General features: G+C 42.4%; 1 protein-coding gene across 2 annotated transcripts in view; it reads left to right on the top strand.

Moving 5' to 3' along the window:
* Nucleotides 1-2422: 2422 nt before the first annotated feature.
* Nucleotides 2423-15021, top strand: part of PBX3 (PBX homeobox 3) — a 239490-nt gene continuing 226891 nt past the window's right edge. Inside the window, exons 1-2 of one of the 2 annotated variants that reach the window (XM_060101302.1) lie at nt 2423-2739; nt 3684-3757. In XM_060101302.1, coding sequence (XP_059957285.1) covers nt 2540-2739; nt 3684-3757 — 274 coding nt within the window. In that variant the 5' untranslated portion in view covers nt 2423-2539. The remainder of the gene's footprint in view (nt 2740-3683; nt 3758-15021) is intronic. The other variant, XM_060101303.1, reaches the window with a different exon arrangement.

Genomic DNA, 15021 nt, shown 5'->3' with positions numbered 1-15021 from the left:
AAAGACTAGCTGCTTGCTCTTGCTCCTTTACGCAAAAATATATGAAGATTTGGTGGCAGCTTTTGAAAAACAAGTTAAGAATAAAAAGAAAGTCCAATCAATGATGACTATGAGTAATCCATAATGGGGGCTTAAAAGAAGAATCAGAAACTTGACCCATATATGGGTTACAGAAGAGCCGGGAATATTAATGGACATAAAGGGGCTTCTTCAGAAGTAAGAAGCAGAGTGGATTGTTTGGAACTCCCTCTCCAGCAGCTGTGCAGTTTGTAAAGATTTTAGCTTGCCTTACTGTAAGGTTAGCTATTAGCTTTGCAGTGGGGAGTATTTAAAAGTACACACAACACATGAAGGAAAGAACCTGGAACCGAGTAGCCTGCTTCATTCCAAGAATCCATCTGGCATGTAAAGAACTGTTTGTCCTACATCAAACCCTGCAGAGTAAGAACAATTTTTCATATCTCATAACCCTATTTTTGGTTTCAGGTAAGACAGCTTACTGAGTTTGGGGAAGGAACAAGAGGACTTTTCAGAATCACCTAACCAAAGGGCCCATCTAGGGTGAGCTCCATGGATCTAAAATGGGGAAAATACGTTGAAGCTCTGTTTGGGAAATTAGGTTAAGAGAAAGCTCAAGCGTCCACAAGAGGTGTAAGTCTAGACCCCCACATAATGTGAGCAGTTAGTCGTTTGTAGGCAGAGTACAATGGAAGAAAAAGTGTTATATATATGACAATCCGTGGCTGGAGTCACCAACATTAAATGACTCATGGTGGTGGGGTAAATTGATAAGCAGAATCCAGTCTCTCCTTAAATAAACATATCTTTGTAATAAAGAGCTCAATTTGCAGCTTTGGTCTATCTGGAGGCGGCTAAAAGCAAAGGCTGCGGAAGGAGTGGTCCCTGGATTACCAGGAACTGCAGAGTGTGTAAAAGGTTGTAAACCGTTAATTAGTCCTGGATGTCAGGCCCTTTCCCTCCTCCCGGATCCACTTCCCTCTGACACATTTTCATGTGCTCCTCTTTCAAGGGAAAGTGTATGTTACTCATATCCACTGAGCTCAGGCATGAAGCATGCGGGACAACGGGCTCCCACCTTACCTGGTCACCTCTTGAGGGACAGCGCAAGGCCAGAGCGCTGGCGCCAACTCTGAGCAGCGACCTCTCGGTTACTATGGTGATCGCGGGATGGGCGAGGCCACCATGCGCTGCGTCCCCGCCTCTGCCCAGGACTTTTCGAACGCTCCAATAGGGACAGCCCTTTCTTGCCTCTGTCCCGCCCCGTTCGGCTCCGAGCGCGATTCGATTGGCCTGGGACGGGCGGCCGGGTACCCTGAGGATACCACCTCCCGTCGGGAAGAGCCGGAAAGTGTACCAGGCGCTGTCCGAGGCTTAAAGCTCACGGCGCTGCGGGGAAGCACATGGTTGGCCTTGGAGCGAGTTGCCCCGTGTCCCGTCCACAACTCTTGGCACCCATGGCTGCTAACACTAGGGAGCAGGAATCGTGGTGTGGGCACAACGTTTGCGGGCCGAGGCGGCCCATCCCAGGGGGGGAGGACGCGATGAGACTTGAGGATCTGGTGGCGCGCTCTCGGGCGCAGGGGATCAGAGGCCAGAGGGGCCGGGCCGAAGCCCGGGGGCGGTGCCAGCGGTGGCGGCGGGAGGCGCAAGGCCCAATGAGCGCGCGCACCGCCCCCGGGGGCGGGGCGTGCAGAGCACTCCCCCGCCCTCCCACTTGCCCCCGCCCCTCCCCCCGGGCGCTGGGGCCGCAGTGAGTGAGTGGCACTGGCAGCCTGTCAATCCCTCAGCCGAGCGGCCTTCGAGCCCGGTCCGCTGGCAGGGTGCGCGGCTCCGGCTGTGGCGGCGGCGACTTCTTCCGCCCCATCAATCTGCTGTCCGCTCCGCGCACTGCCCGCCGGGGCCCTCCATCGGGCTCCGCGTCCCCGCAGCGCCAGTCCGCCCGCTCCCAAACTTTCCTCCTCCGCTCCCCTCGGCCCGCCCGCCGGCCTCCTGCGCCGCCGCCCGCCGCCGCCGCTCCCTCCCCCGGGGCCGCCGGGGCTCGGATCCCGCCCGGCCGAGGCGGCGGAGGCGGCGGCGGCGGCGGCGGCGGCCGAGGGAAGGGAGTGCGCAGCTGGCGCGGGGGGCGGCGGGCGTCCCGGCAACTCGGCTGGCGCTGAGGAGCAAGTTGCGCGGGGCCACCCGGCGGGGCGCGCGGCGGCGAGGAGGCGGCGCGGCGGCCGCGTGAGGGCAGCGGGCGCCGCTGCCTCCGCCTCCGCCACCGACGCGGAGCCCGGCGCTTCCGCCCGCCTCTTCTCCTCAGCCTCGGCGGCGGCGGAAGCCAGACCGGGCGCCCGTCCGCACCGCCTCAGCCGCGGGCCCCGCCGGCCGGGCGGCCCCCTCCCCGCGCGGGCGGGGAGCGCGCGGCCGCCTCCCCCTCCCCCTCCCCCTCTTTCTTCTCCTCCCTCGTCGCCGCCGCCGCCGCCGCCTCAGCCTTCGCCTCAGCCGCCGCCGCCGCCCGCTCCCGCCCGCGCGCGGCGGGATGGACGATCAATCCAGGATGCTGCAGACTCTGGCCGGGGTGAACCTGGCGGGCCACTCGGTGCAGGGGGGCATGGCCCTGCCGCCTCCCCCGCACGGCCACGAAGGGGCGGACGGCGACGGCAGGAAGCAGGACATCGGCGACATCCTCCACCAGATCATGACCATCACTGACCAGAGCTTGGACGAGGCGCAAGCAAAGTTGGTGTCGTCTCATTAAGCATCTTTTGTGTGTGTGCGGGAGCCGGGCCCGCGGCACATTCGGGGCCGGGGTGGCGCCCGGGCCGGGGCCTCAGCCCGGGGCGGGGAACTTTCTCCGAAAACAGGCCGCCGGCCCGGGCCTCGGGGGGATTTGCCCCGGCGCCCCTCGACGCGGGCGGGAGTCGGCAAAGTTGGTTTCGGGGCGCGGGACGGACTTGGTGCCGCGTGGATTTTGTGGGTGTCTCTCACCCGCCCCCCTAGTCAGGCCCTCTGGCAGCCCGGTCCCCTTGCACGGATTCAAACCTCCCGCCCGGACCCGGTGCACGCCGCCGCGAGCGGGCCCCGGGCCGCACTTGAGGGAAGTGCAACTTTCTCCTCGGCCCAGGGTCCCGGCGCCCAGCTCCGCTTGGCCGCGGGACGACCTCGCCGTGCGGGAGGCCGCCCCAGCCCGAGCGCTGGGCGCTGGGCGGTTCCCCGGCGGGTCCGGGCGCGGGCGGCCAAGTTCTCGGGAAGGGAGGGCCGCCTCGCAAACTTTGCCGAGCTGTCACCGCCCGCTGGCCGCAGCCGGCCGGCCGGCCGCCCGCGCCGCGCCCGCTCCTCCGGCGGAGGGCGGACGCAGGAGCCCCTCCACGCCGTCGCCTTCCCCGGGTCGCCGCCGTCTGCCCCCGGATCGCGGCTCCCCGAGCAGGTTCGCGTCCCGCGGTGGCCGAGACTGCTGACTGCCGGGCAGATGGGTCGCGCTTCGTGCGGGCTGGAGCTTTAGCCGCCGGAGCTTGTCGGCTGTCGCTAACTAGTCAACTTGAGTTTCGGTTGACTTGCGGTGGCTCAAAAGAGCCTTCCAAAATAGGGGGCCGGAATTAAATATTGGATCTAACTTAAAGGAAGGCGCCATATTATTCCATAGGTGATGCTAATACCTTTGTGTTTTGCTATTTGTTTTTTAGGAAACATGCCCTGAACTGTCACAGAATGAAACCCGCGCTCTTCAGCGTCCTGTGTGAGATCAAAGAGAAAACAGGTAAGACGCTGCGCCCCGCAATGGGCCCGGAGACCCCCGAGGTGGGGTCCGAGCTACTCCTTCGACTCTCCAGTTGAGAGCTGCTGCTTTGGGGCACCGCCATCTTTGATCATTCTTTCCTTCCCACCTCCTGATCGTGAGAAAAAACTGCAATAAATCTGGAGTCGATTTCTTAATTCCGCTCCTTGTGTAAAATGAAGTGTAGATGCGGACGGGGCTGGGTCGCAGTCCCCAGGCGGCCACCCCTGGCTGCAGGCGGGGAGGGGGCCGGGAGCGCCTGCCACCCTTTCCTGCTCTTTTCGCCTTGTTTGTATGTCAGTTTTTAAAAGGAGCAACGGGAGACTGGATGCCAGGGACCGAGACCCGGGGAGAAGCATATCCCGAACTTTGTTTTACTTAGCCTTAAGCTTCAGTTCCACAGATAGAAGAATAGATGCAATTGAACAGACCCCAGTAGTATGTTTGAATTAGTGTTTTAGTTGGGAATACTACTTTTAAGAAGCAGGAAGGGTAAAGATATGTTTAGGCATATACAATGTATTTATTACATCTATTAATACTTTTATTAAATTTTATGTTTAAAGTGATTACATTGTAAGCATGCTTAATATATTTTATGAAGTAGAAAAAGGTCCACAGGTGCAGGTTGAGCAATTTTTGAAGTGTTCAAGGCAGGGAATATATAAGGAGACAGCTTTTACAGAAGTGCTGGAATGAAAACTACAAATACATATTAGACAAATTTCTGACAATTCATTTCAACTTAGTTTCCTTGTTAGACTTTTTAAAATTGAAGATATTTTAGTCTTGAGGTGATAGTAGCGGCTCAAGTGGAATTAGAGATTTAATCTAGATGTTTTAGGTCCTATTTGGCATTATCTTCCCTGTATATGGTGAACAAGTGTGTGTGTGTGTGTGTGTGTGTGTGTGTGTGTGTGTATGTATGCTGGGTATACAGTATTATAAAGTTGCCATTTTTTAAGTTGGCAAGAGAAAAGAAGAGAAAGTTAAAGTCCAGGTTATAGCACTGTTTCAGTGGAGATATTTAAAAGGTTAAATGTGATTGTGTTTAAATTGAGTGTATAAATAATAGCACACTGTATATAATTGTTAGTTGGTAGGAGAGTTGCCCTCCTTTTAAATAGATTTTTCACCCTGCAATTCTATTCTGATCCTAAAAGTAATCAATAAAAGGTGAGGGATTATTGCTGTCTATTAAAATATATGCTAAAACCATAATTAACAGCAAATGTTGAGAACCTTAAAGAGTGCTTTTCCTGCTTTTCATTTACATAGTGTACATGGTTTCTTAATGTTGAGTGATTGTTTTTAAGATGTATTTTACATTTTGAAAACCACAGGCATTTAAAATTACTAACTTTTACTGTGTTGATTTTTAGCTACCTTTAGAAAGCATTGTGATTTAAAACGTAGCTAATTTTTATCTGACTATAAAATGAGACATCAAGCATTTAATCTTGAAGATTCTTAGTTTAGAAGCCTAAAAGTACGTAATTCTCAGTAAATTATGTTGCTTAATGTCCAAGGGTTTTCTTGCTATCAGGGCTCCACTTCAGTTTCTGCTGACAGCTAAGCACTGGGGTATTGACTATGTTGTGAATATTAAGATTGATTCAACTTTATACGGCTTTATATTACTAGGAGAGGGGATTGATGTCCCTCCCCTCTCACCCCCTCCTCATGATTTGTATTTATTATTTTGCCTTTTTAAAGTTTTGGCCTAGCTAGCTTGAGAACCAAACCTAGCAAACTGCTTTTCTTGTTTAGACATTTAGCAGCAGGCAGAATTCAATTAGGAAGCGTAAGTCCTCTAGTTGCTTATTTGCACAAGACTTAAGTTACACCATTCTGAAAGGAAAGTATAGTCAACCTCATGTCAAAGGTGAGTTACGAAAAAGAAACAAGCCTTTTCAGAGTCTGGGATTACTGGCAGAGAGAGCTTTGGCAGGGCGCTTGCTGTTTAAGAAGCAAGAGGTAGCTGACAAAAGAAATTTTTGTGTTTTGAAAATTGTTTGTGAGGCTTTCAGTGATAACTTGTAAATTAGATCCTCTTTTTGTGCTTTGGCCAGCGGATCCAAGTTTGCACGTTATCTCTTTTGTAAAAGCCAACAGCCGACAAAGAGTAAAGGCGGCTGTCTTGGGCAGAGGCATCTTCCTGCCAGCCTCTCTGAGCTCGAGAGGGACGGGATTTAAGTACTGAATGATTGATGGGGGTGAAGCTCTTTCTCTGCTTTCCTTTCTCCCCTGCTACCCATAGCTCCACCTCACTCCAAAACTAGTCTTAGAAGGAGACAGGGACGCTGGACTCAGAATCCTTGATTTGAAGTAAAACAGCTGTGTAGACATTAGTGTTACCGAGGCAAAGAAATTAGGGCAGCAAATTCCAGGCCTCCCCCCACACCCCCAATGTGTTCCCACAGTCATGCTTTGGAAACAGTGAACTTATAAAATAAGCACTGTAGGATATAATGTATATTGCATAATGCTTTAAAAAAACATTTTATTACATCTAATAACATAGTATCCAAAGATTAATTCTCTATAACCTAGAGAAAGTTTACCTAGTCATTTGTAATAGAAACTGGGAACATTACGCGATGACTCTATCCTGCACAATAGAGGGGTAGGGGGTTGACTAGTGAGGAGATGGGGGGTAAAGCTGTCATTTCAATGGATAATGTCATTTCAGTTGTGCTTTTTCTAAAATAAGACAAAATCATTAAAAAAAAAATCCACATATTTGTAGATCTGCCCAGTAGATTTTGAGGTTTCTGATCAGGCAGTGAGCACTGTGAGTTCTGATGCACATGAGGGATTTAGTTTGGAAAACATCTTTTTTCCCTCCTACCAAATACGAAAAGGTATTTTTCCCTTCTGACATATAAATGAGTAATCTACCACAATTATATTTTTTTCTTGTTCAGAGGTAGGAAAAGTATACTATGAGATGCTTGCTTTTTCTTGAAAATGTGTTCTTTCATAAAATTTATCATACAGTTATTTGGGGGCAGAAATATCTGTCATTGTTGAATTTTGGTATTTATGCATTTTGAAAGCACCTGAAAGTTACAGGCTTTAAAACAAGATATTTGTCCATTTTAAACTAAGTAAGCAACCAGTGAGGTAATTGTTGATATGTTAAGATTTCTTTCTCTCTCTCTTTTTTTTTAGCCATATTTTACCATCTTATCTCTCATTAAATATCCGTGATGCTATGAAGGTCTCATCTACATACTTCTTTGGGGACATTCCCTCACATCTTTCTGGCCACCTTAATCTTGATTGTTGAAGTACCTTGTGAGAGGATTCCATCCTCATAAATCTGTCTTCTTTCCAAAGCCCTTAATTATGAGAGTTTGAATGAAGGAAATGGCTCTTTTTGAGAAAAAAATTATTTAAAAAAATTTAAAATGAAAGTTCAACAGTATATAATCTGAGTCATATTGTTAAAAAATGTTGTGTATTAAAAAAAAATCAACATAACCTTTTCCTTTCTAAACGGTAGGTTAAAATACTCCACATTGATAGCTGCCAACCAAACTCTGATTTATTGCCACCACAAACCCTAAATAGCATTCATTTACTAGTAATGTCTAATGGCATACATGATGGTTTGCCAGATTTGTGGCCTTTGTGAGGCTTATAAGCAGGACTGACTTGGGAAGATCATAAAACTTAATGAACTTCTCTACTGCAGGAGGTGTCCGCAGGGGAAGAGAAAGGCCTGCTTGCCTGGTTGGGCTGGTTGAAGTATTTTTTATGTTTAAGGAGAAGAAGGAAATTACTATTAAAAATGCTTTCCTTTGAAAGGAACCCTCCCTAGAAAGAGTCATAAGGATTTTACATATCAAAACTGGATCAAGAAGGTAGCTTGTGAGTTTTTATATGCATTTAGAATATGATATATATGATTAAACCTTTTATCTTTACTGCTGTAAGTGTGACTAGCTTTCAGAGGGGTAAGGCAAGTACTCTCAGTCAACACCTCTCTATTTAATTCTGACTCTAAAGGTTTAGAGACTCATGGTGTCTTCTTTTTCTGGTCTGTTTTCTTTTATTTTAATGCTTCAATGTAAAAATTTGTTCATTTTTCTTCTTCAGTGCCATGTAATTCTTCAATGCCCAGTGTATAAAACCCAAATATTCCATCAAGTGAAAATTTAACAAGAAAGGTGAAAACTGTTATATGTGAGTCTAAATGTTATTATATATGTTGCATACATTCTTTTAAGTTGCTCTTGAGATACTTCCAATATAGTTATCATTATTTGTTCCAAAGTTTTAAAAACAAATGCACTGTTCCATACATGATTCATTTTTGTGTTTTTGTGAACTTATTGTCTAGTTTTAAAAAACTTTCTATTATGAACAACTTCAAATGTAAAATATACATAGAGAAGAGAAACTTGAATCTCCATGAACTCATTGCCCACCTTCAGCAGTTAGCAACACTTGGCCAATCTTGTGTTCTCTGTAACTCCCACCCTTTCAAAATTATTTTGAAGCAAATTTTAGTGGACCTTTAATGTTGTAAATTTCATATCAGTTTTAGACATGGCTTGTTTACATTGGAAATATTAAATGCTAAAACAGGAAAAAATACAAAGTTAGTTTATCTTGGAAATGTCATAAATTGTATTGCTTTATTACAAATTTTTCCTCAGAGCAATTTAAGAATATTTTTTATTTTCTATTTTTATAGATTTGTTTAACTTACTGGAGCTTTTTAAGGAAGTTTTGAGGGAGGATGTAAAAGAGTGATGTTTTTCTAACTTTCTTTACTCTTCCTCTCCCATCCTTAGAAGACAATACATGTAATACGTTCATAGACAACTTAGAAAAAATAACCTTACTTCTCTACTGGTTTGGAACTTCATGATCTAAAGTATCAAGCAGGTATTATCTTTAAGTATGGACCTGTCTTCCAACCCTTTTTTTTTCCCCCAGTAAAAGGATATTGAACCCTATTGTCAATACTAACTTGATCTGTGCAAGTAATTCTTTCATGCCTCAGTTTTAGTGGACTTCATTTTATTATAGATTTGTGTAGTTCTGGTTTTTATTTGGGACTTTACTATGTTATTTTATTATACTAATTTACATAATTTTATTCTGAATCAGAAGTATATTAATACAGTGGCAAAGGAAGCCTTGCCTTGCCTCAAAGAACACATTGGTTCACTGGCTTTCATAAAATATATCTGTGTATATCTTTCATGTTAGGATCCTTTTCCTTTTAATTAATTTTGCTTGTACTTTTAGATTTCTGTTTACAAATTTTGTAAATGGCTACTTCCAAGACATTTAACTTTAATGTTTTATTTGGATTATGTATATTTTGATAGTTTATGGTGGCATTGTGTAGGATGAAGTTCCATGAAGTGCGGCTATGAAGAATGAAAACCACATTTCATGAACCACACCCTAAATCGGTCATGCTTTATTTTGTACTCATACCATTGAGGTATCTATTCAGAATAAATACTTAACACATCAGCACCAAACACATCAAGTTAAATAAGGTTTTTTAGACTATTTTTCCTCTATTTATGTACACGTGAACAACTTTAGGTATTTATTACTTCAATATTGACACTATGAGAATTATGTTTTATTTGTTTTCTCAGCAGGCTTGTGTTTTAGCCATTTATCAGTGTGATCAGCATGATTTAGGTAGTAACTGACTAACAAAGCTTGCACACCCCCCTCCCATGTTGACCTTTTTAAGCATTTGCTCTACTTCAGTAGGCCATTTGAGTCTTTACGTATGAAGAGAGTAAATAATTTATATCACTATGTAGTGTGAATTGGTCCAAGTTTTTTAGATCTGGCTAAAAGATTTTTTACAAAGTTATAGAAGTTAATCAAACGCACAAATTGCTATCACAGCTATGTGATAGTGTTATATTTAGCAAATAAATTAGCAGGAAATGCTTGAATGAGCCTCTGGAAAAAAACCCATCTTTTTATACCTTTAGACACAGAACATATTTGAAAATAAATTTCATTAATCTTCAACACTTGATTCTAATTACCCTCTTTGTAAGCAGAATAGTAACCAGAATCTCTTCTTTATTGTTATTTTTAAAATAGACATATTCCATAAATATAAGATGTTTGTAGTTTTTGATAGTAACAGTAGTTTGCTTTGGTACTAAATTTGAGTGTATGTCTAGTAAAAAAAAATTGGTGTGATAGGATGTGTTAAGTTGAATTGGCATAGCATTTTTTTTTTTTTAACTGACTATATCTACGTGATAGTAACTCATTTGGACTGAAAACAGTTAAAAGTAATTATGGATAAAAATCATTGTTAAAAGTTTTGTACTTGTTTTTTTCAATTTAAGTGCTTTACAAATGTTAAGCTGTTTTGAACAATAACCCTTTTTGTGTGATCATATTAATGAGAACTTGGTATACAATGTATCCTTTTAATGCCGATGATTCCTCACAATGTTTAAACCATTATTTGGGAGACTCAACATATGTTATGGCAAAATGATTTTTTTGTTGTTGTTGTTCTTTGTGATACATCAGTTTTCAAAACATATTTCTTATGCATCACAGTCCAGCAGGTGGCTTTTTACATTAAAAAATTAATAAATTTTAAAATCCCATAAAATTTTATTTCAAATTAAAATTAACTAATTGAGAATGTCAACATTTCCTCTGTTTCTGTATTAACATTTATAATAGAACAAATGGTTGCATATAGAAATTATCTGCAACATAATCTAAATTAAGATTCTAAACAGGCATTACAGATGCTGGTAACTTTGGCAATTATCATTTTGTTTGGTGAACAGTAGTAAAACAGTGTGCGGTAAAAGTGTTTAGAGAGAGAGGATAAATAAATTGAACAGTTTTGCAATGCAAAGTGGTTTGTGGTGTTTTTGAGGATTTCTTGGCTCTCTCTTAACTGCTATTGTGAGCCTGGAGCAGATTTCCCCATTGCTAATGCCCTAGAAGTATTAATTCACTTTGATATGCTAATTAGAGGGCATTATGCAAGAAATGAGATTAAGTGGCAGCATGAAGCCATTTGCCTGTCAGTAAATTGAGAGCTTTAGCATCAGGAGGAGCTTTGTGTGTGTGTGTTTTTTTTTTTTTAAGTTTCTCTTGGTTTTGCATATAAATAAAATTGATTGAAAGGTCTCCAGAAGCTTCTAGAACATTGGTGGATTCCCCCCCCATGATTATTTAGATGTAATATTAAAGAATTTTTCTGAATGTTAACTGACCTGACTGGAGATAACAAATAAGAAGTTTTCATTGTGTTCTCTATATATGAAAGTATATTAAGAATTTTGTGTCATCTAGTCTTTTTTTTCTAAAGCCCAATTTCAGTAAAATGGCTAGTGGACTGTTACCACTTCTTTTCAGAAGTGTAAACTTGTATGTGTGCTTATGCACCCATGTCTTCACTATAAACTGAACTTCATAAGAATATTTTCTTCATTGGAAAGGATGAAGAAGTTGAATTGGGCTTCAGGAAACTATATTAAATGAGCATTAAGACTCTGACTTAAGTACCTAATTCTAATTGCAGGGAAGAATTAGAATTAATGGTTAAATTCTGCCCTTTACACAACCTGTGGAATTTACATTTCAGCATATATCTCTTGTGTTAAGATTACTATATGATTTTCGTGTTGAAGATGGAGTTTCATACTTGATTCTGATTTTGCTTTTGCGGTTTAAGCCAGGCCTTTGATTTTCTCTCTATAAAACTACTATGTGACTTCCTATATATTGTGGGGAAATGGATGAGTGAATGCTGGGATAGGAGTGGTGGATGGGGAGGAGGACAGAACTCTGGGCCTGTGAAAAAATTAAGGTTTCCTCAAATATGGAACTTCTACCTATATAAACGATGCTAGGGATAGAATTTCCAAACCCAGGCTTAACTACAATCTGAGGTATGGTTAGACAGAAGAGGGTTTGGATCAAGCATTCAGATTGAGGTTTGCTTCTAGCTTCTGAATTCCACCACTGTAGCTGTGCCTCTAGACCCAACAAACCGTAACTTCTCTTCAGAGCCGTATGGATTATTTAGTCACCACAGCTGCCATGCATACATACTACCAAGGCTGGCATCTCCTCCGAGTGCATGTATGGTGCTTGTTAATGTTAGTGGGAGTCAGGAATGTGCACACAGAGAGGGGGATGAGTCTCTCCTGAGACAAGAGTCCTGATTGCATTTCTTAGTGAAGAGGACTTACTGTACCTACACATTAGCTGCTCTTCTAAATGAAATACTTGGTTGCTTTAAATTCTCATTCCCTTCTCAGGCTCCCTTAACTAGTTAAATCAATGAGTCTTCATTAGTCTCTGATTACTTGCAAAATTTCATTTGAAACATATGAAGCTATTTTTCCTTTTTTTTTTTTTTTTATTCTTGCGGTACGCGGGCCTCTCACCGTTGGCGGCCTCTCCCGTTGCGGAGCACAGGCTCCGGACGCGCAGGCTCAGCGGCCACGGCTCACGGGCCCAGCCGCTCCGCGGCATGTGGGATCCTCCCGGATCGGGGCACGAACCCGTGTCCCCTGCATCGGCAGGCGGACTCCAACCACTGCACCACCAGGGAAGCCCTGAAGTTACTTTTGATTGAAATGGGAACAAAAAGCTTTTGAAACTGCATATTATTATTTTTTAAATGAAAGGTTACTACTAGCTTTCAGATGTACTGAGCCTTTGTAAATAGGAATTTATAGTGGAATTATGGGAGGGACTTTTGAAATACTTGAGTGGCATTTGATGGGGGAAATCACAGCATTTAAAAAATATATATATATATGTGAAATGGCAAGCTCATATGTGCACATTATGTAGAAACCTTTACTATCCAAGTGCCCTCAAATGAAGAAGAATTGACTTAGGTGGTCTCTTAAGTTTCTTTCTTTTCTCCTCTCTTCTTTTAAAAAAAAAAAACCAAAAAAAAAAAAAAAAACCCTAAAAACCCCTAAGGATGAAGGTAGTTGGAATTCATAGTCAGATATATCATTTTCAACTTGGAATAGGAACTAGAACAGGAAATTGACTTTATATTTATTATGAAAGCAAGAACTCTGCCACCGACTGACAGCCATCCATGTTTTAGTTTTGTGATAATTGTTCACAGACATTACTCTTCAGTTGGCCCAGATTATTTATAATGTTGATTGGGAGTGTTGGTCCATTAAAAGGTATGTGTATAATGAATATCTTTAATTAAACCAAGTGTTATTGGAATATTCTACACTGGATCTTGGGTCGAGGATTAACTGTCAGTACTGGTAAGAACAAGTTACAATAGATTGTGCAATGATTTCTCTGGCTTCAAGGATGTATTTATTACCATTTTTGAACAAATTATACTAACATGAAAAGTTGTGTTTGAAATGATTGTGTGCTAGATAAGGCAATACATTACAGGAATGGTTGGGTTTATGGAGCTTTATGTTGAGGTTTTCTCAGAAATTATAGCACAGGGCTGTCACTATAAAACCCACTGATATAGTTGGTAATAACATACAGTGAAGGTATTTTTAGATTTTCACTTGTTATTCAAATAAGTGAGAACCCTCCAGTTTTTCTTGTCATACTTCTTCTTTGGAATCAGTAGAGGAAAAAAATGAAATTCTTTTAACTGTGTATGGGGTGTGGGTGCTTGACTTGTCTGAATTTCCTCCTGCTCACCACTTGTTAGAGCAGTGATGTGATAGTGAGGATATCCTTAGGAACTTACTGCCTTCGTGGTTCCTGACCTTTTGACTCTGACCAAGTACAGAAACGGAATGCCAGAAAATGAAGTGATGGACTCTAGAAACATAAGTTATATTCCATCAATGTGTTATATGAACTAATTTTGATTTACCTGAATTTATGACATTTTTGTGTTTAATAAAGAAACTCTTTCTTCCTTTCAGTATAATCAGTCTAATAATGTTATACTTTCTAACATTAAACCAATTAATTCCTTTTTTGACCAATTATCATTATTTTTTAATTACCATGATTATGATGTCACTTTAAAATTTCTAATTTACAAAGTATTGGCTGGATATCTAATAGTGCTTTCTAGAACCAAACTATAATCAGTGTGTATGCTTTAACTCGAAAATTGGGAGTTTACAGTTTGTACTTAATTGACTGCTATACAGTGAGTGAATTATTATAGAAATATGAACATTTTACCAATTAAAAAAAGTAGCTGTCAATCATTGTAATGTGAGAAGAAGGATAAGTTGTTCTCATAAAGTTTTCCCTTTCAATTTTAAATGTTAGAATTTATGGCTAAGCCATAGAAATTCTCAACCTATTATTCCTCCTTAAGCAGTTATAATTTGCTGAGTTTTGATGTAGCAACCTAGAAAGACAAGGCTCTCCCTTTCAGAAGATTTCATTCATTTAATAATGATAGCAATAAAAACTACTACCATTCACACAGTACCATCTGTGTGCCAGGCATTGTGCTAGGTGCTTTTCATGCATTAAAAAAAAGTTAAAAGTTCACACTTGGAGATTTAAAAATTAGTATACTCTTTTTGAGAAAAAATTCATATAATGCAGATGACATAATGTTTCTTAAATTTGCAGCAACCTCCAAGGTATGCATTTTAATTCACAGTTTGTGGATAAGGAAACTGACACTCAGAGGTTAAGTAATTTGCCTGTGGCCCTGGAGAGAGTGGCAGCCGAGGCTCTCCTTGCTTCAGAGGTGGCGGCAGAATCTCTCAGCTTGGGCCAGGAAAGTAGTGGAAATTGATGATTCAAAGAGGATGGCAAAACCTGAGCTTAAAAAAATGTGGTCAGGTCCAAAGTGACACTGAGTGGCAGCAGAGCTGTGGTCAGCACTAGCGTAAATATTTGTAGACAACCATGTTTTACAGACTTCAGTTTAATGGCAAAAATCTTCCCTAAATGCCTCAGTAAATATATGCTGGAGAACAGAAGCCTATTCACTGAAGAAACAATTGACTTTAGCTTCTCTGTTGTTAAAGTGGCCTCTAGTGATGGTGCTGCAGTGACTAGATAGAGCAGAGGAGAATGGCTTCCTCCTGGCTGGTGGGCTGGCAGTTTCACTGGCACTGCCAAATGTACTTCCTATTTGTTGTGCAAGGGAATTGGAACAGTGAGGCATTTATCATATCATCCTCTACTCTTCATGCAAGCAAAAAAGGAGAAGTTGTCAATGAAAGAAAAAGAACTGTAATCGCACATTTACATATGCTTCTAATTGTTGATTTGGGGATTTTCTATGA

The sequence above is a fragment of the Mesoplodon densirostris genome, chromosome 6, assembly GCF_025265405.1.
Source record: "Mesoplodon densirostris isolate mMesDen1 chromosome 6, mMesDen1 primary haplotype, whole genome shotgun sequence".
NCBI classification, from domain to species: Eukaryota; Metazoa; Chordata; class Mammalia; order Artiodactyla; family Ziphiidae; genus Mesoplodon; species Mesoplodon densirostris.
The sequence above is the reverse complement of the archived record's forward strand: the minus strand, read 5'-3'. Positions and strand labels throughout refer to the sequence as shown.